We start from the raw sequence: 24,740 nt of genomic DNA on the forward strand, positions 1-24,740 counted from the left end.
CTGCGCAACGATAACGAAAGTGTCGTTAACTCCAATAACGAGTTACAGAATCACGGTACTGTAGCGGGATTCTGTAACTCGTTATTGGAGTTAACGACACTTTCGTTATTGTTGCGCAGCTTTTGTATACCGTAGAAAAGCTGCGCAACAATAACGAAACTGTCGTTAACTCCAATAACGAGTTACAGAATCGCACCACTGGGGCTGTATTCCGTACCTGCATATCGACAGTTATCGATGTCGTTAGCGGCATTGCGCAGATTTTTCATATAATAAAAAAGCAATACTACTAACGACACCGACAACTATCGGTACGCGAGTACGGAATACATAGAACAATAGACATTTGTATATTCCCAGCGGCGCGATTCTTTAACTCGTTATTGGAGTTAACGACACTTTCGTTATCGTTGCGCAGCTTTTGTATATCGTAGAAAAGCTGCGCAATAATAACGAAACTGTCGTTAACTCCAATAACGAGTTACAGAATCGCAGCACTATGGTGCGATTCTGTAACTCGTTATTGGAGTTAACGACACTTTCGTTATCGTTGCGCAGCTTTTGTATATCGTAGAAAAGCTGCGCAACAATAACGAAACTGTCGTTAACTCCAATAACGAGTTACAGAATCGCAGCACTGTACCGTGATTCTGTAACTCGTTATTGGAGTTAACGACACTTTCGTTATCGTTGCGCAGTTTTTGTATACCGTAGAAAAGCTGCGCAACAATAACGAAACTGTCGTTAACTCCAATAACGAGTTACAAAATCGCAGCACTGGGGCCCTATTCTTGAACTACTTGCGTACACGTAAGTGGCAAGTTTCGACTAATCGCAATGGAAAATCCCTAGAACCGTATTCTTGACAATCGCAAGTGAAACGTATGCGCAAATTATCATTCACAATGCAACGAATGGGTAATACCATCTGTTTCTCTCGAAACGTATGTAATACGTTATGCAAAGTACAGAAAGTGGAGTATAAGAGTACACATAAAAGCACACTGTTATTAAGAAGAAGAATAATTCAACGCTAAGACGGCTGAAAGAGTGGAAAATAATAGCTGACTTTACATATCCGTAAGAGAAATAATAAATATGAAATTTAAGAGAAAATAGCATATAAATTTCACTGCATTTTAATTATAGAATAAAATTGTGTAACAATAATGGATTTAGACGATATAATAGTAAACATACCAGTTATAAATGCGTTAGAACATGCTGAAATAATGGAAGAACCAAGAAGATTTTTCCATATCAGTTCCATATTTTCCACTTTATTCTGCTGAACGCAGCCAATTAAAATTCGTCATATCGTATTTTTGGTCGATATTTGCAGAAAGTCTATATGTTTTCCAATGTTGTCAAACGTAATTAAACGCAACGGAAAGTGTATACGTTTCTAGTTGCGAATACTACACAATTCAACTACACAGTTCAAGAATACCGTGTCAAAAACGTATGCGCATTTTTACTATTCGCAACGTGCGTATACGTAAAGTTGCGTATAGATTAAAAAATGGGGCCCCAGGATATTGGTGTCGGACGTCCCTGAGATGAAGTGTGCTGTGTGGGGGAATTGAATTTGCCCGGTAAATCGTACCGAGTATCTATCAAATACAAATACTCCAGGCAAAGCAATAGGTTTGGTTAATGAAGAAAATTCACGCGTTTCCTTAGGTAAGAAATATGCAGGCACACGAAAATTTCTTCGGAGACGTCAAGAACAAGGGCGACTGGTCCTTGCGATCACGTATCCTCCATTCTTTCTTGTCGACCGTTAAATCCTCGAAGGTGATTTTTAGTGTCCCACGAATACAATAATTTCCACGGATAATCGCGACCGGCTGGAAAAATATGAGTTTTAACAACCGAAATCTTAATCCGCTTTGCGTTTATTGTCAATTTAGGATGAATCTCAGTTCGACACGAAGAAAGCCGAAACTTTTTACGAGACGTACCTCGACGCGCAAGGTAATAAATATTCGATGGACGAACAAGGATCATCACATTGTCTCGATGAGAGAAAAATAAAAGATTCTCTGTTCCTTGCCGGCAACGGCGAAGAATAAATTTGAGATGAGATTTTTTACAATGAGATCAAAGAGAAACTCATCAGAGTCGTACAAGTTATATCAATAACTTGTACGACTCTGATAACAATAGTTGTATCAATAAGTCGCAAACTACACAACACGTCTTTCCGCGTGCAAAATTGCCGGAGGCAATCGATCGAGATTAAACCTGCTAATTGACTTTGACGATTTTCTATATACGAAAGAAATTTCACGTGGAGAGCCGCGGTTTAAAATAGGTTATGATTCGGCCATTGCTGTGCCCATTCGTGACGCTCACGCGCGGCAGTTAGAAATTCTGGGACGGCGATGATAGGAGAATCGCGTAGTCGCGAGGGTCTGCTTACTTTAGCGATGCCTCAGGTATTACTGAGCGACGTGGCGGTCACGATGGAGCTGGAAGGTAAATTCGTCGGAATCGTCATATTCGTGAGAGCGCGGTGTATCACTCGCACGCACACACATAGCTCACTCGTGACCTAACCTACATCTCTGTAAACAGCATCGCGCGATTTTGCAATTACGCCGTAAATTCAAATCGCCGGGCATCGCTAAATAGCCGCCGGGTCAAGCGGTCTGCCTCTTCCCGGTCTAAGTCTCTCATCGGTCGTCCCTTATTGTCCAACTTGCCTCATGAGCGTGTCACGGGTTTTATTTTCGTACAGCCGAATGTAGGTTACAGTTACGTAACCCTTACGTCGCGGGAGAATGTAAACATGCTGTGTGCCGCTATGTGATGACAATTTGATTTTATTGTAGCAAGTCAAGAACCATGGCCCCAGCCGATCATTCTGTACCAACCGTACGAGGTAGAGCAGATTTTGCTGCCTGACAATGCAAATTGCCTGGCGGTGCAGGCTTTTCTCAAGATGTGTGAGCTGAAATTTGAGATAGAACCGAGGAAGAATGCGGAGTTCATGTCACCGTCTGGCCGGGTGCCATTTATTAAATGCGGCGGCAAGTTGATATCCGAATTCGATGCTATAGTGACGCATATAGGGAGCAAGGTAACGAGCCTGTCCAGTCATTTGGACCATGAAGCCAGAGTGGATATGAGAGCATATGTGTCCTTGGTAAACAATGTATTTGTAAATGCGGAACTATATGTATGCTGGGTGGACGAAGCTGTTTTGAATACAGTGACAAAGCCCAGGCATGGAAGTGTATATCCGTGGCCACTTAACCATTACCTGAATTGGCAAAAGAGAAGAGAGGTCATTAAGAAGCTCAGTGTGCTTGGTTGGTACAACAAAAGTTTGGACCAAGTGTTTGATGATGTAAAGAAATGCTGCATTGCTCTGTCAGAGAGGCTGGCAGACGAGGAGTTTTTCTTCGGGAAAAAGTAAGTAACTCTCACAGTGCTTCCTTTTACTTGTATGTTTATTTATTCATTTTTCCAAAAGACCCACCGAAATCGATGCTCTCGTGTATGGGCATATCTACACCCTCACATCGCCTTCCTTTCCTTCGAACCAAAGGATCATTACCACAATCCGCCAATTCCCAAGACTTATCGAGCACATGTTCAGAATCAAACACCGCTACTTCAGTTTTCAACGTAGGGAGTTTACGGATGGCTTCGAAATAATTGAATCGCCATCCAAGGATACTCTGTGGGATGGCTTTCAGTCACAGCCTGAGTCACTTCCTTCCCTTTCCGAGAATTCCTCTACATTTTCGATAAATTGACACACACTATACATAGTGTACGCAACATTTAAGTAATTTTACGTACTGTTTGCACAAGTATGTTAACGGAAATTCAAAGGCATGATACGAGAGAATTTTAATTACATGCAACTTTACGTCTAATAGACCTAATGAGTTGGATGCTTTGGTGTTTGGTCACATATTCACGATAATCACAACGCCGTTACCCAACAACGAGCTGGCTAATATCGTTAAGGGCTATCCGAAGCTCGTCAACCTCTGTAAACGCATCGAGACTAGGTATTTTCGGCGTATAAAAGACTAGATAGAACCTTACTCGGACTTCGGATATATCGAGTTGCAGTACACCGATCACGTTCGTCATACACTGAGGTTCCTGTGCTTTGCGACTGACGCAACAAAGGATACGAACATCAAGGAAAATCTCTGTAGTATTCAATGATTCGCTGAATAGTTACCGGCTTAACAAGTTGACAAACTGGTGCCTACCTGTCGAGTTGATGAATCTCGTTTTCCTTCGCTGCAAAATGGGTATATCTGAAGTGCGAGTAATGTTGAAGTATGACGTGTAGTACATTTTAACAATGTTGTTGATCTAATTATGTTATAAAATCCATTATATGTATGTGTATACATGCATATACACATACATATACAGGGTGTTTCATTTTAAGTGATATGGTCAATTATCTCGCGAATCGATGATTTTATTGAAAAATTTTTCGAGCGAAAGTTGCATGGCTTGAAGAGGGACACATAATGGAAATGTGGACTTGACCTTGAGTGACCTTGTCAAAATCAGGTCTAGGTCATTAATGTTTTTTTCAAATGGAAATCCCTATTCTTTATTACATATTCTTGTAGCTTATCTCGAGAGCTTCCCAAAACACTATAATAAAGTTACGTTTCATTGACTACTTTCAGAGTTATGAGGCTTGAAAGTTAAGGCAAGACCGATCACTGATCCGGCATCCTGGCCGACTAAGGCAAGACTTATCAACGACTAAAGACATATTCGAATTGATCGATCTTGCCTTAATTGGCCGGATTAATGATCGGTCTTGCCTTAGTTGGCCGGATCAGTGATCGGTCTTATCTTAGTTGGCCGGATCAGTGATCGGTCTTATCTTAGTTGGCCGGATCAGTGATCGGTCTTGCCTTAATTTTCAAGCCCCATAACTCGGAAAGTACTCTATGAGACGTAACTTTATTATAGTGTTTTGGAAAGCTCTCGAAATAAGCTACAAGAATAATAAAAATAATAATAAAGAATAGATTTCCATTTAAAAAAACACTAATGACCTTGACCTGATTTTGAGGTCATTCAAGGTCAAGTCCACATTTCCATCATGTGTCCTCCTTCAAGCCATGCAACTTCTTGTTCGAAAAATTTTTCAATAAAATCATCGATTCGCGAGATTTGAAATTGAAACACCCTGTATACAATGGAGTATAATATATATATATATATATATCTATTAAATCATTCCATGATTCTCGAATAATTTATTTCTCTCTTCTGTGTAAGTGCATAATTTTTGAATCGATCATCTGGTTCATTCCACATGCGTAATATTGCACGTAACATTTTTCAGCATTTTTCCTCTTGAAGCTATAGAGTCAAAAGCAAAAGAGTCAAAAGCAAAAGAGTCAAAAGAACGTAGTGAAACGCTGGAGCTCAAGAATAAAGTCAATGATCCAGGCGAGGATTTAGTTAAGAAAAAATAATATGGTAACCTTTCCTGAACTTGACTAAATTCAAATTTCACGTACCGAGCGATCGCATGTCGGGAGAAATTGATGTGTATAGAATCTTGAAGACTGTTTCGATTAGATGTAAAATTCACTTGCCGCAAGGCGCACATCATTTAGCATGATCAATCTGTCCGTCGTGTTATTTATATACTTATTAATTACAGCTGTAATTATACGAGATATCAGTATTGTATGTTGTTAAGTACAAAAAAGGTGTGAAATTAATATACTGGTGCCGATAATTCGCAGCAGGGTAGAAGAGAAAAGAATCTAGTCAATACAACCACTCTCCCATATCCATCTCTGTATATGTCGCACGCCGGGAAGTGACGCCATCGCTGACGTAACACGTGGGTAATGGCTGCATGCGTAAAATATGATTCCCTGGTATATAATTTCACGATTCTAACGTGTGATATACGATCGAGTACTTCTTGTCTCCAGCGTTTCAATTCTCACACGAAGCGAACATGCCTGTATACCTTTGTAATTTACACCCCTCTCGTCAATTTACTTCTACACGTAGTGACAAACGTCGCAGGGGATGATTGATGATCGTGACACGCAAGATAACAATAGAATGCACAATCGTGTGATGTACAAGACGTTCAGGGCGAGATTAGTTAAACAGACGACGCGGGCGATCTCACGAATAACAATCTGCTTTATTACTATAATGTATTTGTGCATAATGTGTGGTTGTTATAATCTTAAAGTATGATAGACACTACACGAGATGCAAGACTTTTTCTGCGATGCCTCCTGTTACAACACATCGTGTCGCTAACTTTGTTCTCTTTTGATACTGTGAATTCGGACTATGCTTTCTTACGCTATGAATTATACACAAGTTTATATATAGCACAATGTAACCCCAGGCGCATAATTATATAATTAGACGTGTGGTGTAATTATATAATTATCAACAGGGATACTCTTATAACATCTTGTATATATTTCTCTTAAGAATCGCAATCTAGAGAGATGTAGATCTAAGGATCGTGACGATGATAAACAATTGCGGTTCACAGCGAGATCGGAGAGTGTAATGTTGTCAACGGAGAAGAATTTTCAACATGCGACCCGGCTAGCAAGATAAATAAACTGAGATCATTCGTTTCGCACCGGCGCGGTGCTAACAGAGGGAACGGCGTGATCGATCGATCGATTCTCTCTCTCTCTCTCTTTCTATCTCTCTTTCGCGCGCGCGGCTATTGCTATCAAGTATAAACCGTAAAACAAAATACCTCAAGTATAATATAATATGAATTCTATTATGTACAAACGTCGTATAAACGCATCATGGAGAGACTCATTTGGAAGTATCGATAGAAACTATAAACAGCAAATCAGAACTATCGCGCTTATGCTGTCTCCTTGCTACGCAGGAATCGGTATCTCTAACTTGACTTTCAACCTAATAAACGAACCAACGAAATCGCAATCTCGTTACATTCGCATGCAACGTTCGCGCCTCTGTAAATGCTGCCTCGCACGTGACGTGAATCAGAACGATAACTTCAATGGTCTAGAATTGTTAAATTCGTCTCTATATATATACCAACAGGTATACTCATTTGTGAAACATTGTAAAGTGTATAATATAGCGGCTTATGCTACGCATTGCGGAATAACTATTATATTTTATCTATTTAATATCTTTAAGATATTTTATAACTCTTTTTCTCTTCGACCGATATATCTCTCTTTCTCTCTCTTTCCCTCGCAGACGCGACGTTGAATTTGGTGCATGCTACTTAAATTAATCCGGTGGTAGAAAGCTGAATAGCCGAAACTGCTCTCTGATGTGCGGCCGTACGTCTCCTCCCTGCGATCAGAAGTGAGATCAGATTGAAAACTGAAATTATCCCAGGGTTGGGAAAGCTACTTTGTAAAAGTATCTAATTGCAGCTATAGTTTTTTCACTGAAAAAGTAACTAGTTACAGTTACAAGTTACTGACCTTCGAAAATAACATGTCATGATTATTCAAAAAGTAACGAGTCGTTATTTTTCAGTTACTTTTTTACAATAATTGTGTTGTTGTTTTAAATTTCGTAATTGTGTAAATTCCTCCAATTTTTATATAAAAGTAGTTTGTTGATTATATTATATATTCCTTTCATATCGTATATAATTTTTACAAATCAAATTCATCAATTTAAATAAACAATTCATATTTGTTTCTTAAGACTATTAATAACAAACTGTAACTCGAATATTTCTGTATATGCTGGCCATGATATTTTACAATCCTCCTCCGAAGATTGAGATGCTTTTATTTATTGCTTGAATTTTTTATATAACCGAAACCACGCAACGCACTTCAAAGGAAATATTCAATAGGCGTACAATTTTTTTGAAAGAAATACAGGTTACGTTCGGAAAGGAGACTATCAGCGCTATTACGTCATTTTATCCTTTTGCATCTAATAAACGATAAAGATAGATGACGCAATAGCGCGTTTTCCAAATGCAGCCAGAATAATTATGAATGCTTATTGGGTATCAAGCGTCTCACGTCGCGTTATCGTGTTAGTCTGCCAGAAACTTAGGTTTGAAATATATAAAGTAACTATTAAATTAATTACTAGTTATCAAACAAAAGTAACTTAACAGTTACTTTATATATTAACTAAGTTAAGTTACAGTTATAGGTGGAAAAAAAGGAACGAAGTTGAGTTATCAAAAAAAAAAAATTGTAACTGTAACTTCGTTACGTGTAACGAGTTATTTCCCAACCCTGGATTATCCCGACGCGAGAGCCAGCAGGAGGACGACAGAAAAGACAGACGAGAAACTTACCCAGTTCACCAGGTTTTCTAGAAACGGTAACAACTTCATTAGCTCGTTATCGGAGCGGTCGGCGAACCAACTCTCTATGGGTATGCCGTTTTCCAGCTGTAACAACACAAGAGAGACATCACTTTTAATCAGGCTGGGAAATAACGTGTCACTTGTATAACATTTTTTTTGTAACCACTTTGTAACAGCATTATTTTTCTCGTCAGTAACGATAACGCAATTACATTCTCTGGCCAACGGCAACGAATACAGTTGTAACTTTTATCACTGCTTAGAGATTTGTACGATGTGTGGGCTCTGCAGCGAATTGTAAAAAGAAGCTAATATAGCTGAAGCAGCTCGATGCTTCTCGAATAATGAATTATTCTTCACAGTGGACAACCGAAGTGAACACGACCAACTGGCGACCAAGTGACTTTAACGTTAAAACAAATCGATAATGTGTGTGTTAGGCTAACGAATAACTTTTACCAAATGTTATACGTCGATTGCTTTCATCTTTTGAAATCTGAAAAAAAAAATTTACTCAATATCGTTCAGGATATTTATACAAAGAGCGCAAGCTGAAAAAGTGTAAGGAAGATATACACAATATCTCGCAAACAAGAAATTTGTAGGGGAAACTGTTGAAACAAAAATTGCTCGATTTCAAAGGACACATAAGACAATGACTTTTGTTTGACCCCGACAGTCTCTTTCAAAGTCATTATAAAAATTTTTCGACAAAATTGCGAGATTTTATTGTAGTAACTGATTTATATCATATAATTCTGTATGAAAAAATAACACACACATCTTGAAATATAAGCGGATAATAGAATATACTCAACAGCGACTTTCCACGCTATCTTAGAAGTTTCGCTATTGGGCGTTCTATTATCCGCTTATATTTCAAGATGTTTACTTATTTTTTCATACAAAATTATGACATGAATCAATTGTTATCAGTTATTATAAAATCTCGTAATTTTGTCGACAAATTTTTGTGGCGACCTTAAAATTTTTGTCGTGATTTTGAAAGGGACTCTAAAGGTCAAACAAAGGTCCTCGTCTCTTACATGTTAACCTTTGAACCAAACAATCCTTGTTTCAAAAGTTTCTTCTAAAATCTCTTGCGAGATATTGTATAATACCTTCTTTATACTTTTTCAACTTGCGCACTTTATATAAATATTCTGAACAATATTGAGCAAATTTTGTTCTCACATTTTATTCTTCTTTTGGGCTTCCATATCAGACTTCAAAAGATGAAAACAGTCGGCGTATAACATTTAGTAAAGATCATTTGTAAGTGCTCGAAGTGTTGATTTTGTCGGGAAGCTAAAACATTGAAGTTTTCAATGGTGTTATATTTTTTTAATTTACGGAAAATTACGTTCCTAACTTATTTATAATATTTCTTCAAAAGTGAACTGAAGTGTCATTTAGCGACAGTCTAGTTTTGAAGAGGTTAAAAAATAACCACAGATCCAATGCGGCTCAATTTCCAAGATCGGCGAGTAACTGTTCAAACTGTCGCCGTCAGCAGCATTTATGAATCTGATTTTTGAGATGATTAATCGACAATATAAGACCTATAAGACATACAAGACCTGAAGCTGGAGTACATGTTTAGGACAAACATAAATCTGTATCAGCTGATTTATCAAAGGGGAACTGGTGCGATCGTCGAATTCACTTCAGTTATTTTTTCTCCAATCAGTCATAACGTTACTTTCGAATGGTAATTTTCCCAACCAAGTTTTTAATCCTTCAGGGACACTTACAGGAGAGTTGCAAATGAGCTATGTAGAAAATAGACGCTCATCCTGAGAGACAAATAATAACAAAACATTTCTGAGGCATTTCATCTCGAAGAAAAATGGCCGTCTTTGTAGCAAAATTTCTCAATGCCGCGATTTGTACCTGGTATCCGAACGCTTGCGGGCTGTTATCAATGATGACGGTCTTCGACAGGTCTCTGCCCAGAATGGACAGGTCCTTGATGTAATTGCCATTCACGCAGACGCAGTGTTCGCGGAACAGCCGGTACTTGATCAGCTTTCGCGTCGGATCCAGCAGGTTCATCAGCTTGTTGGCGTACACCCGTTTGCTCGCCGTGAATAAGATCACCTCGTACAACGAGGATACGTGTTCGAGGAACTCGCGGAAGTACGGCCGCGTCCTCACAAACACCGTGTACGTAACGTCCTGAAAGACCACCGGGAAGCGGAACGCCGCGTCCGACAACTCCTGTAGGCTGCAATGTACCAACGTCTCATCCTGCAAAAGGTAACTCTCGTGAGCACAACGGGCGTCGACCGGCCGTTCCGCGCGTCTCTTCTCTTTCTCATGTAAAAAATCTACCGGGTGAATGCGAAAGTTCCGATGGGTTCCTGAAAGATGTCCGAGTTTCGCATGGCAGCGCTTTTAAAAATATGCGGAGACGTTCCGCTTGGCGATCGCGTCGACCTATCCGAGTTTCTCAGTGAATTTCGGTTAACTCTCGTCCTTGAATATAAACATATAAACTTTCTCCCCCAAACCGAGGACAAAAGTCAACTGTTTCGAAGCTAAATTGAAAATTCTTAAGGATGGAAGGAATGAAGTTACTTGTCGGGGATGGGCGGGGGGAGGGAGACCATACCGGTAAAGTCCGGCTAGTAATAAGTATATCAAGTAATACAAAATATTTATGGTACGAAAGGATCAACCCTCCCCCTCCTTCTCTATAACGCCATGCGACTTTAAAGTCACGTACTGATATATCGATATTCTTGACTTAACTTATGCAGGATGTTAAAAAGAGTTCAGGACTTAAAAGGCAGATAATACTCACGAAACGGAGGAAGAAAGTCCTCGCAAACATGGGCAGGAAAATTAATATTGTCGGAATTATGAACAATATATTATTTATTTTAATTACGAATTTATATTTAATTGTAGAAAATAGCGAAGAGACCTTTTTTTAGGGATTCTTTTAAAGCATGGTACTCTTCAGCGATAAATGACAAAGAGGCAAATTAATCAGAAAGTACCAGAAGCGGAGTACGTCACTTGCTTTATTTAAAATAAATAATTGTCCAAAACTTCGATAATATTAATTTTCCGTCCTATTTGAGAGGACCTTTTTCCTCCATTTTGTGACCATCATCTGTCCTTAAAGTCCTGAAAGAAAGTACCTTTTTTGTAAACACCTGGCGTACAAATATTGCAACTCCAAAGTTGCGAGCCAGAATAAAATCCTTGAAAGCTGCGGGTTAATCCTTAAGGAGGGAATTACATGCAGAGCAGGTCATTTTCAAGGCTATTTTTACGAATTTTTTCAACAGAAACGGTAACATCAATGGACTCAACATTTTCACAGTGTATTCGTTAATGTTCAAAGCATAAAATAAATTTGTTACTATCTATATGGAAAATACATACATAAAATTTGAAACGCGTTTATCTGGAAACACCATTTTCTTAAACTGTCGACACGATTACACAAAAATTACTGAACCGACTAATTTGAAATTTTTACACAATATACAGTAGATATGTAGTTTTCGCGCCCCTACCTCGAATACAGTTATGTTTTATTTTATTAATTTCTTTAAACATGATTACAACTTGAAAAAAGTTTTACTTTCGATATTTTTTTATATGCAGTCATTATTTTTCCAAACTTGGCTTCATTGCCTTTATTTTGCTACGGGCTATAATGGCAACCGTATATTTTCAAAATCTTTCTCAGTTTTTGGTTTCAGAGTAGTGAGGGAGGCCTGGAATGATGTCGACAGCAAACATAGAACTCGCAAACGGATGACTGCATTTTTATCTACAGGATGCTAAATTTTAAACGTAACAAGTAACAAATCTCGAAAACTATGAAAGATATTAAAAAAAACTAAAACACATGTTCCATGATTTCGAAGGAGAAAGAGAATGGCATTATCAGTTTTTTATTTGGAGGGCATTTTCAAGGTCAGTTGAAGGTCAACTTAATTTTTTAAAATAGAAAGCCCAATTTTTTATTATATCTTCTCTTTCTATCAATTAATTTTAACAACTTTGGTTGAAATATTTTTTTGTCTAATATTTTTTAAAATATTTAAGAAAAACTTGATAACTTTTTCTTTATTTAAGGAAAACTTGATAACTTTTGTTAACTTATCGACCTTTGGAAATTTCAAAATTATTAAATTAACAAAAGGTAAGGCACTATTATAGTAACATATTCTTGATAGTAAATAAAGTAAGAAAGTCTAATACTATTTTTTCTTTGGACGAATAGTTAGCGAAATATCGTAAGTTAAATGTTGAAAAAGTTACCAAATTTTCCTTAAATATTTCAAAAAATATTAGACAAATAAAAACATATTTCAGACCAAAGTTGTTAAAATTAATTAGTAGAAAGAGAAGATATAATAAAAAATTGGGCTTTCTATTTTAAAAAATTAAGTTGACCTTCAACTGACCTTGAAAATGTCCTCCAAATAAAAAAACTGATAATGCTATTCTCTTTCTCCTTCGAAATCATGGAACACGTGTTTTAGTTTTTTTTTAATATCTTTCATAGTTTTCGAAATTGTTTACCTGTTACGTTTGAAATTTAGCACCCTGTATAATTACAAATTGGATCGGTTCATGTGATTTAATAAAATTTATTTTATACTTTGAACATTAATGAATATACCGTGAAAATTTTGGGTCCATTGATGTTACCGTTCCTTAAAAAAATTTGTAAAAATAGCCTTGAAAACGGCCTGCTCCGCATTCCCCCCTTCCCCCCTTAATGTCCACCCGGAGGTTAATGCTTGCTGCTCCCGCGTTACACTCAGGGAAAAAATTGTTGCGACCGCCAAGTGGGGCGACCGCCGTTGAACCGCGGAAATGATGAAATCGCGCTCGGGCCGGGAATCCCATCGGGAGCGAACCCTCGCGCTCAGCGCGCCCGCGTGCATGCAGTAATTGAAGTCGGGTGGTTGTAAAAAATTACACGTGCATGCGTGGTGGTAGAAAGATGTAGCACGAGCGTACCAGATCCAAGACCAAACTGAACTCCGGACTGCTCCTCGTTTTGAGAGGCAGCGCGGGACATCTGGCCCTCATCGCCGGCGTGAGCGGCGGCAAGTGCTTGATAAAGACGTAAGGATCGAACGGTTCCCAGTCCTCTTGAACTTGAGTAACCATGTTCTCTACATCGCAAGACTCTACTATCTCTTCGCTACCCACCTCCATGTACTCAACCTCGTGAAAACGACTCTCGACATCCTCGGAATCATATTTGTCACTAAGATTGCCGTTTGTATCGGATGGATGATGAGGATTTATATTGTACATACTTGCTGGTATACTATACTTTGCACTGCTGGGATATCCAGCAGTTGCCTCATATTTTGTTGGGTCTGTTTCAATAGCATATTGATCTTTTGCGAGATCACCGCGGTTTTCATTGTTACTCGCTAGGGAGTACTTCCCGCTCGGGAAGTACTTGCTGTTGTCGGGCGACGGGTACGCGTTACGGCCGCTGTACGCCGACGTCGAGTGCATCAAGCTGTAATATTCGACGGACGTGTCGGCATGCGCATACAGCGTGGAGTAGTAGATCGACGACGGTAGAGTATCTGCAAGGAGAGAGACGCGCCGTGAGAACTTAAAGAGTCACTCTGAAAAGGAGTGCGACCAGTCACACTATGAGAGTGCGGTGGGAAGAAGGAGATGTACCGTTGCTCCTGCTTCCCTCGTCGTCCAACAAACACGTGAGATCCGAATGCGAGCCTAAGGACACGGGAGGCATCAGATAGGTCAGCGGGGACACGCTCGGCGTGGAGGACTTGGGCTCATGCGTCGGTGGTATCATCGGACAACGCGACTCCGTGCTCGTCGCCGACGGGCACAGAGGCAAGGCGGCGGCGGCAGCGGCAGCAGCAGCGGCGGCTGCAGCGGTGGCGGCGGCAGCGGCGGCGGCGGCAGCGGTGGCGGCAGCAGCGGCGGCGGCGGCGGTCGCGGCGGCAGCGGTATTGTTGCTGCTGCTGGTGCTGGTGGTGCTAGTGCTGGTGCTCGTGCTGGTGCTAGTGGTGGAGCTGCTCCCGTTCCAGTTCTCCTTAGACTCCTCCGAGACTTTAGACGGCGTGGCAGTCCTCGTGGACTACAAAACGCACAGATTCGAGTTAAGCACGACTCTGACTGTTGATTCTGCTCTGTATTTTGCGCAAGCAGGCTTCTTACAATGACTGCGTCTATCGGAGGAGCGCGGTGCAGCGGAGTCGACGTGACCATGGACCGTTTTATGCATTTTCTTCTACGAGGTCCTCTCTCTCGTCTAATAGGCGTGGATTTGGCAAAATGTAAAACATTCTCTTTACAGGCCTACGAAGATAACAATTGCTTTTTAATGTCCTCCCTACGCTTCAGTTAGCCAGTGTGTATACAGTGCCGGTTAGTTTGCAAAGTTTGTTTTAATAAAGAATGAGCGGTACAAATGACCTGCAAAGATCATTTATGGTGAGCACGCAATGATAACACACACACACACATACACACAGCTTATTCGTATAGCAAATCGCTCTTGGGCGTAAGACACCAGGATAACACAGCGATTATCCTTACGACAGTCCCTCTCAGCAGGGTCCACTTACTTCTTTGAGGAAATTCGACGACCTGCGTCGCCACTGAGTCAGTCTGCCGCATCTACTCGACGCTATAACTCGGCTGCTGTTATTGATGCTTGGTAGTTTCCGCGCTGTGGCAAGTTGCGCTCGGTGGCTGGTTCCCTTGGAGGCTGACACACCACTTAGACACAAACGACCGCGCAGTCTTCTACTTATTCGTTCGCTTCTTAGCCACATTTCAATAGAATTCAATGTCCTGGAACGAGAATCAAGCGGTTCTCAAAAGCATCGATGAGGAGACATGAGGAAAAAACGACAGTTCATCAGCTTCCTCGGAGCCAACGGAGGAAGGCCAATTCAGGCTAGTTCGTCTCTACGGGGAAAAAAACAAAAAAAAAAGGAAAACACCATGCGCAGCGTCCAGCTGTGTGTACGCACCATACAACGGCAAATCGTTATATCGATCGTATCGACGAGAGACACGAGGGAGCGCGCGGGAAGCGAACCGAAGGGAAAAAGTCCGAAATCCGAATCGCGAGGGTGTTCGGATTCGCCGGGAGAAGCGACGGTTGTCAACGCGGAGCAGGCCCGCGTCGAGTGTTTCCCCGCGAGACGCATCGACGGCCGCGGAATCTCGCGCGCTCGCTATCGACGTCCCGCGCCGGGCAAGATTGCGCGGGAAAGAAGTTCGATCGTTTCGTAAAAAGGGGCGTTCCACGCACGTCGTTGTGTGCGGGCGCGCGAGCGCGAGCGCGCGCGTGGTGCACACCGTGCCGCGCGACGCGACGCGACGCATACACGCGCGCACACGAGACGCGGGCGTCCACACGGACACACGCGGGACGCGGAGTCGTCGGCGCGGCACGCACACATCGCGAGTCGTATATCGATTTACATGCGGCGCAACGTCCGTGTATTGCGTCTCAGCGATCTCGCCGGGACGGCGAGATTTCTCGCGCCGACCGACGGATGGACGGAGCGAATTGCATTGGCAACACGACGGGGTCTCCTTTACCTTCCGATCGAGAGACAGACAGAGAGAGGGAGAGCACGCGAGGAGAGAGAGAGAGACACTCGCAGGCGGCCGAAGCGGCGCGATGCTCGCTCGCGGCGCAACGCAGCGAAGACGGCAGCGGAGGCGGCGGTGGCAGCTGCGGCTGCGGCTGCGGCGAGACGGCACCTCGACCGTGACAGCTGAAAATCCGCGCGAAAATCGGCCGCCGGCCGCGGCGGGCTGGCCGGACGCCGCGCGTTAACGGCACTCGCGGCTGCTTGGCATGCTTGCGGGTCGCCGGCCGAGACGCTCGCACGCCGGCACAAACGGACGCACGCGGCACGGCTCACACACGCGTTTCATTCAAATCTGCCCGACGACGCCGTCGAGTACGCTTTTCATCCCTCCGAAACTATAACAAACATGGCGACGGCGTCACCCGCGACTCGGTACTCGCGACTCAAGCGCGCCACCGCGACCGGCCGCGGGAGAGCCGCCTGCAGCTGGCGCGCATTGCGCGATGCTCACTTGGCCGCGGGGAGATCGCCGGCGGGACGATCGGCGAGTTTTCCCCCCGGGAGTTGCCGATCTTCGGCCGCTCGATCGTTCTTTTGATCCCTGGGATTTCCGCCTGGTGACGCGCCATCTGTCGCTTCCGGCGCCAACCAGCCCGTGCGTGATGCCCAGCGCTGCCAACATGGCCGCGATTCAACGCTGGTTTTCGCGGTCGTATGCATGATTGCAGGTCTGTTCCTTTTGTGCCCGTTCGTACCAACGATGCTTAAGAATTTCGTCGCTAGTTGACGGTTGAGTAATCCGCTTGAGAAAAGTTGACGCAAATATTGCTTCCTGCCGATAACGCGCAGTTTTATTTAAACGAGCAGTATTGACCGCTTTGTGTCGCTAAACTGTAGTTGGAAGATCTAACCGGCTCATCTGGTACTTGAAAGTTGTGTCACTTGCATCTATTGTGCGATAATATATTGTGCAATGCGGTAAAGTGACAAAAATGTCAGGATACTCGAAATATCCTTAGAATGTGATTCAATATCCTCACGCCTGTTTTTATCGATGATGTTGAAAGATCTCGTCGCTGATAATATCCGATTACGGAAAGCTAATCTAAAAATATTGGTTTTTACTGATAACATAATTCATGTTTAAACGTAAATTTTTATTTAAACAACTGATAATGATCGTTTAATATGGTTAAACTACAGTTAAAAAATGATAATTATTTAGAAAATGGGTCTCACCTTGGATTTCGCTCAAACTCACCTATCTTGTGTCTTTTGACGTGTAGAAGCCGAATCTGCAAGTAAAAATTGCCGTTCGACTCTAGATTGCGAGAAATAAATTGTTAAAAAATGACATATACGAGGTTAGGAAATCTTTCATGCCGGTAATATAGAGACTTATGGTCTATTCTTTTTAGTCGGAAAGTGTAAAATAGTCATGTAAGCGGGGGAGGGGCGAAGCCCTCTCCCCAAAGACATTTTCATATATTAACATATGAAGTTTTAGCTCATATATCAGTGGTTATTACACAACAAAAATAACCACTGATACATGAGCTAAAAATTCATATGTTTAATATATGAAAATGTCTTTGGGGAGAGGGCTTCGCCCCTCCCCCGCTTACATGTACTATTTTACACTTTCCGACTAAAAAGAATAGACCATAAGTCTCTGTATTACCGGCATGACAGATTTCCTAACCTCGCATATGTCATTTTTTAACAATTTATTTCTCGCAAACTAGAGTCGAGCGGCAACTTTTACTTGCAGATTCGGCTTCTACACGTCAAAATACACAAGACAGGTAAGTTTGAGCGAAATCCAAGGTGAGGCCCGTCTTCTAAATAATTACCAAAAATATAACTGGATCGTTTAGTATTTAAAAATTATGTTACATATATTATGTAATAAGTTAATGTAGCAAAGTGACAAATATTCCAGGATACTCGAAATATTCGTAAAATAAAATTTAATATCCTTCAAAATTATTCCATCAATCCATTCATTCTCCATTACATTTTATATTTTAATACCAAATCCGTTAAAGATTGGTTTCTCCATTTCTGGAAGATTTTGGAAATAAGTTAGTTTCTTATTTAATCTTTCTTCGTATATTTTTACTAGTTACGCACTTTTTACCATTACGTAAAAAAACACTTCGATGCCATTCAACTAAAAAACTCATATTCGAAAATAACACAAATTTTTTCATTATCCATGATTATACAAAAATTGCTGCAATAAAGACAGTTCGAAAGATAATTATAAAGCAAAACATGCGATTGAAAAACTCTGGTGTACTTTGCCAACAAAAAAAACCAAGAACTGCAAAGATAAAATGTCAAAGATATCGACTATTGAACTTAGTATTTAAAGAAATTAGATATTTCATATTTAACGACCTAATACATCTCCAATATATTGGGTACTTGAATAAGTTTTCACAATAAGTTTTTTTATGAAACAAAAGACTTGTGTTTCGTGAGAAACAGGAAGAATAGTTTATTCAAAGTAGTTAGCTATAACACTTTCCCATATTGTACGTAATAAATAAATTCCACGATAAAAGAACTCTGGTTTTTTCGCGGCGATCCACTGCTCAAGTCAAGTGTTATCTTCATACAAAGTAAAGTGCTGCTCAGCAAGGTCATGCTGCATGGACCGAAACAAATGGTAATCAGGAGCTAGGTCTGGGGAATGCAGCGGGTGAGGTAACACATCCCAGCCAAGTGTTTTCAATGTATCCTGGACTGGTTTCTCAACATGTGGTCGAGCATTGTCATATAATAAAATCACTTTGTCATGTCTTTCGACATATTCTGGATGTTTGTTTTTCAGTGCTTTGTTCAAATTTAATAATTGTTCTCGGTAACTGTCTACTATCAATAGTCTGATATGGTTGCAGCAGTTCATAATATACCACGCCTTGTTGATCCCACCAAATACACAACATAGCCTTCTGTCTATACATATGCTGTTTTGACGTTAATGAAGGCTGGCCGAACTTGCTCCATGCTTTTGGTCGTTTCAGACTGTCATAGTGGATCCATTTTTCATCTCCAGTAACGATTCGATGGAAAAATGGCTTCCTGTTTTCTCTTTGAAACAACAATTCGCATATGGTTAAACACCTTTCAAGATCTCTTTCTTTCAATTCATGTGGTACCAGTTCCCATGTTCTTGAATCATTTCCATTGCTTTTAATCGTTTGTTAACAGTCGATTGATCAACATTTAATGCCTCTGACAATTCTTTCAGCGTTTGACATGAATTTTCATCAAGTAATGCTTCCAGTTGTTTATCCTTAAATTTTTTCGGTGCACCTTCGCGTTCTTTATCTTTCACATCGAAATCAACATTTTTGAAACGTTGAAACCACTCTCTGCAACTTCTTTGGGATTGAGCATGCTGCCTGTATACCTCTACAAGTAAACGATGACTTTCAGCTGCAGTTTTCTTAACAATAAAATAATGCAGTAAAACTTCCCGCAAATACTGTTTTGTTGGCACAAAAGTCGACATTTTCAATGCAATGACAAAAATAAATGTTTACATGTCCATCAAATGTCATATGCTAAATTTTAAATTTTATGTATAGTACTTGTTACATCTTTTGGAAAACGGCGGAAACTTATTCAAAATACCTATTTACCTGTACATAACTTAAGGTCCTTGCACAATATCAAGCAACAGGCAATAGAAATAAAGCCAGCGGCACACGGTGCTTGTTTTCGAGCTGGAATGCTTGCTGGATGAAAATACTGCGTTGTGATTGGTACATTTCCGAAGATGGATGGAAATGCACCAATCAGAACGCAGTATTTTCATTCAGCAAGCAATCCAGCACGAAAACAAGCATCGTGTGCCGCTGGCTTTAGGAATAGGAATAAAGAATTCCAACATATCAGAAACTGTATATCAATACAGAATAAAGCATGACACAAGCAACAGACACAGAATTTCTGTCACCTTGAAAATTCTATTCCTATTGCCTGTTGCCAACTGATCACAGCATTTGGATTGTTGAGGTTAAATTTATAAATTGCAGTGTACACTCAGAGACAGGTTCCCTCGGCGATGTCGTATACGCCTTTAAAACAATAGAAAGCGATAACAGGCATATACGCATACGTATATGGACGTACTGTACGTACAGCGCGAGAGGAGCGAAAAAGAAGTGGTGAGAGACGTTCCGATGTTGCATCTTTATCGCACGTCGCACGATCGAGAGAAAAAGCATTACCAGATGGTTAATGGTGTCCCCAATAGCTGTCTCACTCACTCTGTAAATTTTTTTTTTCTTTTTTACATATTATTGATTTACTTTGTTCATACACACACACACACACACACACACACAGCAAAAGCTTTAAAATATATCAATATTTAACTTGCAGCATGAATCTAAAGTATAGAAAATCTTAGAACTATGTTATTTTTGGATTATGTCGATGCCGATAATTTCTTATTCTTTATTTCTATTGCCTGTTCCTATTGCCTGTTACCTGGCATTGTGCAAGGATCTTTATCCCCCCTATTACCTGTTCGCCGGTCACTTCCCGCCAAAACATATCATATGTATTATGGAATTCTTTTAAATCTCATCGCGCATGCGCGTCTCCTATATTGCAACGCTGCGGACGGTTGCGGCCAAGACGCGCCAACGCTGCCACGTAGAGGAAGTTAGTGAGGAATACCGCAGTAACCAATCAACGCCCCGCATGCCGCATGTTTCATAAACACCTTTTTCGGGTAAGCAAGATGCCGAATGGCTGCTGTAGTATTCCCTAGCTAATTCTGTCCTGCGCATGCGTGCTGCGTCCTGAATGCGCCCGTTGATTCGTGCGACAGTTTTATAGCGATCGCTCCCCGCCCTTTTTCGGCAGCCATTCTGTGACATACCGTTTCCCGCCAGAAATGTTGCTATATCAGATGACGCCGTTGGCGGTAACGTATTTCAAGTTCATTTCAGTCGTGTCCGGAATCAGCGGCGGTACGTAAGTTATTTCAGTCCAACTGCGCTCGCACGTTTCTTATACGTTTTGTCCGTCTATTTGTGTAACAATGTATATCAAAGTGAGGACGATTGATGGAAAAGGCGAAGCAATTATAATGATCTCCAAGCTCACTGAAGTGGAGGATTTAAAGGTAACGTTATTAACAGCTGTTCGATAGTTTGGCAAGATTATTAAAGCGATTCGTTCGATCTCAGTGGTAAAAAATATTCTCGCACTCTTTGGACTCTACTGTATCTATCGTATAAATGCGCCCAATATCATATTAATCTAATTTGTTAATTGGTCGAACATGTGAAGTGTGTATATAATTTTTAAATTTTTCAGCGCGAGATTAAAAAAGAACTGAATATTGAGACTGACTTACAGAGATTATTTTTCCGCGGTAAACAATTAGAAAATGGCTACAAGCTATATGACTATAATGTTAATCTGAATGATGTAATACAATTGATGGTGAGACTAGAATGTAGAAACGATGTAGAAAACAAGGCTACCTCTAGTAACAATTATAGTGTAAACAATAGCGATTTAAATAAAAGTATAGAGGATAAAGAAGTGGAAGATATTGAACTGATAGAAGCGGAAAGTTTATATTATAAAATTGGAGATGCGGTGGATTGTCTTGACCAAATACATGGTGCCTGGTTTGAAGCTATTATAAAAAAGATTTTCAAACAAGGCACAAAATTAATATATAATGTACAATGGGAATTTGAAAGTCATGGCATTCCTTTTAATGTACCTGAAATATCTATACGGCCACGTGCCAGATATCTTATACCATTTGATGATTTATTTGTTGGCCAAAAAGTAATGATTAATTATAACGTGGACGAGCCCAAAGAAACTGGGTTATGGTATGACTTAACAATATCCAAATTGGAAAAAAAGAGGAAGCTAGAAGAATTAACTGGAGTATTACATATAGGCAGGCAAGTATATTTTCCATCTGTTTTGTAACATGTAAAAATTGTGCATCATCTCTGTTTTCCTTCCATAGTGATAATGAATTAGCGGATCGGAAGGTTAATCCCAGAGGAGAAATATACGCAATAGAATCACCTAAGTTATTAACAGAGCGATCGACTGAAGATGAGAAATTCATGGTTAGCAGTGGAAAACGCAGGCGTATTGCAGCCACATGTACTTCGTGTATGGATAATCCTCGTAGAAAATGTCGAGAATGTGGTTGTAAGGTTTGTGCAAGTAAAGAGGAGGAACATAACCTCCTGCTTTGTGATGAATGCGATTCTGCTTATCATCTTGGATGCCTAGTCCCACCACTCACGAAAATCCCAGAAGAAGATTATTGGTACTGTCCCGAGTGTAAAAATGATGAGAATGAAATTGTTAAGGTATGCATATATAATTAAAAGAACTTGGTTTCTATCATTGTTGCTGCAATTTTTACTTTTTGTTTTGCTACAGGCAGGAGATAAATTGAAGACGTCAAAGAAAAAACTGGTTGCCCAAGATAAGGAAGACAAGCCCCAGAGGGATTGGGGTAAAGGAATGGCCTGTGTTGGAAGAACAAAAGAATGTAGCCTTGTGCGTCCAAATCATCGTGGTCCAATTCCAGGTGTTGAAGTTGGCACATGTTGGATGTTTAGAGTACAGGTAAATGAGAGCCTTCTGCAATTTTTTAAACTATTTTGACGAAATGACTTGATACATCTATATTAATTAAATAATACGGTGTAAAATTTTTTCAGGTCTCTGAAAGTGGAGTGCACAGACCTCACATAGCTGGCATACATGGACGAGAAACAGACTGTGCATATTCTCTTGTTTTGTCGGGTGGTTATGAAGATGATATCGATAATGGTGATGATTTTATCTACACTGGCTCTGGTGGCAGAGACTTGTCTGGTAATGTATTTTTAGTTTACTATTCTATTATTGCTATATTACAGTTTTAAGCTAATGTGTTTTAAATTACTGTTATTAAATAAAAGTTTGAAAGACTTTAATAAGACTTTAATAAGTTTGAAAGAATTAAATAAAAATAAATATAATTAAATAAATTGAAAAATTGATCACAAGATAAATCTTGTAAATAATAAAATAAGATAACTATATCATATTAGGTTATAATACAGTTATAACTGAAATATTTGTGTTTATAATATATTTATATTTATCTTACCATTAGGTAACAAACGAACTGCTGGTCAAAGTTGTGACCAAACGTTAACCAGAATGAATAAGGCGCTTGCTATAAACTGTAATGCCAAATTGAACGCAACAGAAGGCGCCACGGCACAAAACTGGAAAAAGGGGATACCCGTTCGAGTGGTGCGCAATTTTAAACTAGCGAAATATAGTAAATATGCGCCACGGGAAGGCAACAGGTATACCAAATGTTCTATACATTTTATTAAATATACATCTTCATTAGAGTAGTACGTATTTATTGTTTGACAATTTTACAATTATTGCAGATACGACGGTATATATAAAGTAGTAAGATATTACCCGGATACAGGCAAGAGCGGTTTTCGCGTATGGAAGTACGTATTAAGAAGAGACGATTCCGCTCCTGCACCTTGGACCGAAGAGGGTAAAAATAGGATCGCTTCTCTCGGTTTAAAACTTTTGTATCCTGATGGATATCTAGAGGCTATGAAAAAAACCTCAAGTAATAAGAAACGGCCGGCTCTAGATGATCTAGAAGATATCGCGACTTCAAAGCAAGATAAAAGTCGCCTTAAGAAGCTTAAACAGGAGAGTTACAAGATTGAAAACAAGTTGATTAATTTCATAAAGGAAGATTTAGCAAACACTAAATTATGGGATGAATGTTGCGCAGTTACATCGGACGGCAAATCCATATTCCTGAATTATGTTATGGACAGGTAATTCTGTGTACAATTAAGTAACTTATATTTTCAGACTGTCTTAAACAGATATTTTTTTATGAAACGTATATCGCATCATAAAACTACGAAAAACCTCATCGTCATAATTTCATCTTTCCTTATTACAATTCATCATTTTTATATTTTGCAGATTCACATGCACTTGTTGCTTGGAATTGGTTTGCAATCCTGTAACGACTCCATGTGCTCACAATATATGTTTAAGCTGCTTAAAACGCAGTTTTTCTTCCGGCACACACTCTTGTCCTTCATGCAGACACAAGTTGGACAAAAATTATAAAATGGAAATTAATCAACCGTTATCAAATGCTCTTTTACTACTTTATCCTGGTTACAATAGTGGAAGATAACATCAACTCTTTCACACGGTAACTCAAAAATCAATAAAATACAAAAAATACAAAAAACGCAAAAAATGCAAAACCCCCCGAATTAAATTATATATTTAAATTATAAAGGAAAACTTTATACGTCAAATTACTAAATTATTTACTTTTGCTCAGGAAATTTTAATCATTTAGAAATACCGATATAATTTGTCCAATCACACACACACACACTAAAGTTAAACAATTGAGCTTTTTTAATATACATTCCTTTATTGTCGTTCTTGCCGGCATGAATTAGACAAAAAGTATAAAACGCAAGTTAAATTGTTATATTATTATTGTTATAAATATAAAATATGACAAATATTGTTGATATTGTAAAATCAGATCATAGAATTATTTGAATTCCATTTATTCAGATCAAGAAGGAATTATTCAGATCAAGAGTTACATTATTTTTTTTTACATTGTAAAAATTTCTGTGGACACAAGTAGATGTATATCTACTTTGACAAAATAACTAACGGAATCAATTTCAATTTAATAAGATTGTTCATGCTTTTTCAATGAACACCTTTTAAACGAATAAAAGAATATAATTGCAGTATGTATTTTA

The 24,740-nt window shown here is 39.8% G+C and overlaps 3 protein-coding genes across 6 annotated transcripts; 2 read left to right on the plus strand and 1 right to left on the minus strand.

Moving 5' to 3' along the window:
- The first annotated feature begins 2,314 nt into the window (after nt 1-2,314).
- Nucleotides 2,315-6,232, plus strand: LOC105190461 (metaxin-2). Its single transcript, XM_011153229.3, has 4 exons — nt 2,315-2,481; nt 2,838-3,420; nt 3,894-4,028; nt 5,345-6,232. Exons 1-4 carry the CDS (start codon nt 2,388-2,390, stop codon nt 5,475-5,477), a joined length of 945 nt encoding a protein of 314 aa, XP_011151531.1. The 5' UTR covers nt 2,315-2,387; the 3' UTR covers nt 5,478-6,232.
- LOC105190463 (CTD small phosphatase-like protein 2) lies at nt 6,151-16,797 on the minus strand. 3 transcript variants are annotated; one of them, XM_025296584.1, is made up of 8 exons: nt 16,409-16,797; nt 14,914-15,142; nt 14,504-14,644; nt 14,000-14,423; nt 13,313-13,899; nt 10,214-10,570; nt 8,309-8,404; nt 6,151-7,332 (listed from the first exon to the last, which is right to left on the minus strand). In XM_025296584.1, exons 1-8 carry the CDS (start codon nt 16,615-16,617, stop codon nt 7,267-7,269), a joined length of 2,109 nt encoding a protein of 702 aa, XP_025152369.1. In that variant the 5' UTR covers nt 16,618-16,797; the 3' UTR covers nt 6,151-7,266. The 3 variants fall into 3 exon arrangements, with proteins under 3 accessions (XP_025152369.1, XP_025152370.1, XP_025152371.1); XM_025296585.1 differs by lacking the exon at nt 16,409-16,797 and adding an exon at nt 15,902-16,358; XM_025296586.1 differs by lacking the exon at nt 16,409-16,797 and adding an exon at nt 15,325-15,669.
- A 3,541-nt stretch (nt 16,798-20,338) lies between these two features.
- UHRF1 (ubiquitin-like with PHD and ring finger domains 1) lies at nt 20,339-24,735 on the plus strand. 2 transcript variants are annotated; one of them, XM_025296640.1, is made up of 9 exons: nt 20,339-20,891; nt 20,976-21,046; nt 21,241-21,848; nt 21,917-22,271; nt 22,345-22,533; nt 22,629-22,785; nt 23,069-23,267; nt 23,358-23,771; nt 23,926-24,735. In XM_025296640.1, the coding sequence occupies exons 1-9, from the start codon at nt 20,816-20,818 to the stop codon at nt 24,143-24,145; spliced, it is 2,289 nt and encodes a 762-aa protein (XP_025152425.1). In that variant the 5' UTR covers nt 20,339-20,815; the 3' UTR covers nt 24,146-24,735. The 2 variants fall into 2 exon arrangements, with proteins under 2 accessions (XP_025152425.1, XP_011151533.1); XM_011153231.3 differs by having other exon boundaries at nt 20,826-21,046; nt 23,926-24,734.
- The last annotated feature ends 5 nt before the right edge of the window (nt 24,736-24,740 follow it).

This window comes from Harpegnathos saltator, unplaced genomic scaffold, assembly GCF_003227715.2.
Source record: "Harpegnathos saltator strain DR-91 unplaced genomic scaffold, Hsal_v8.6 scaffold15, whole genome shotgun sequence".
NCBI classification, from domain to species: Eukaryota; Metazoa; Arthropoda; class Insecta; order Hymenoptera; family Formicidae; genus Harpegnathos; species Harpegnathos saltator.

Bases quoted from the DNA above. Each gene is read 5' to 3' on its own strand.
- LOC105190461 (XM_011153229.3), top strand. From the start codon at position 2,388: ATGATAGGAGAATCGCGTAGTCGCGAGGGTCTGCTTACTTTAGCGATG. The intron at 2,482-2,837 runs GTAAATTCGTCG...ATTTTATTGTAG, and splicing joins GGTCACGATGGAGCTGGAAG to CAAGTCAAGAACCATGGCCC. The intron at 4,029-5,344 runs GTATTTTCGGCG...AACATTTTTCAG, and splicing joins TGTAAACGCATCGAGACTAG to CATTTTTCCTCTTGAAGCTA.
- UHRF1 (XM_025296640.1), top strand. From the start codon at position 20,816: ATGTTGCTATATCAGATGACGCCGTTGGCGGTAACGTATTTCAAGTTC. The intron at 22,272-22,344 runs GTATGCATATAT...GTTTTGCTACAG, and splicing joins ATGAGAATGAAATTGTTAAG to GCAGGAGATAAATTGAAGAC. The intron at 22,786-23,068 runs GTAATGTATTTT...TCTTACCATTAG, and splicing joins TGGTGGCAGAGACTTGTCTG to GTAACAAACGAACTGCTGGT.
- LOC105190463 (XM_025296584.1), bottom strand. From the start codon at position 16,617: ATGCATACGACCGCGAAAACCAGCGTTGAATCGCGGCCATGTTGGCAG. The intron at 13,900-13,999 runs GTACATCTCCTT...CTCTCCTTGCAG, and splicing joins CGAGGGAAGCAGGAGCAACG to ATACTCTACCGTCGTCGATC. The intron at 8,405-10,213 runs GTACAAATCGCG...GTGTTGTTACAG, and splicing joins CGCAAGCGTTCGGATACCAG to CTGGAAAACGGCATACCCAT.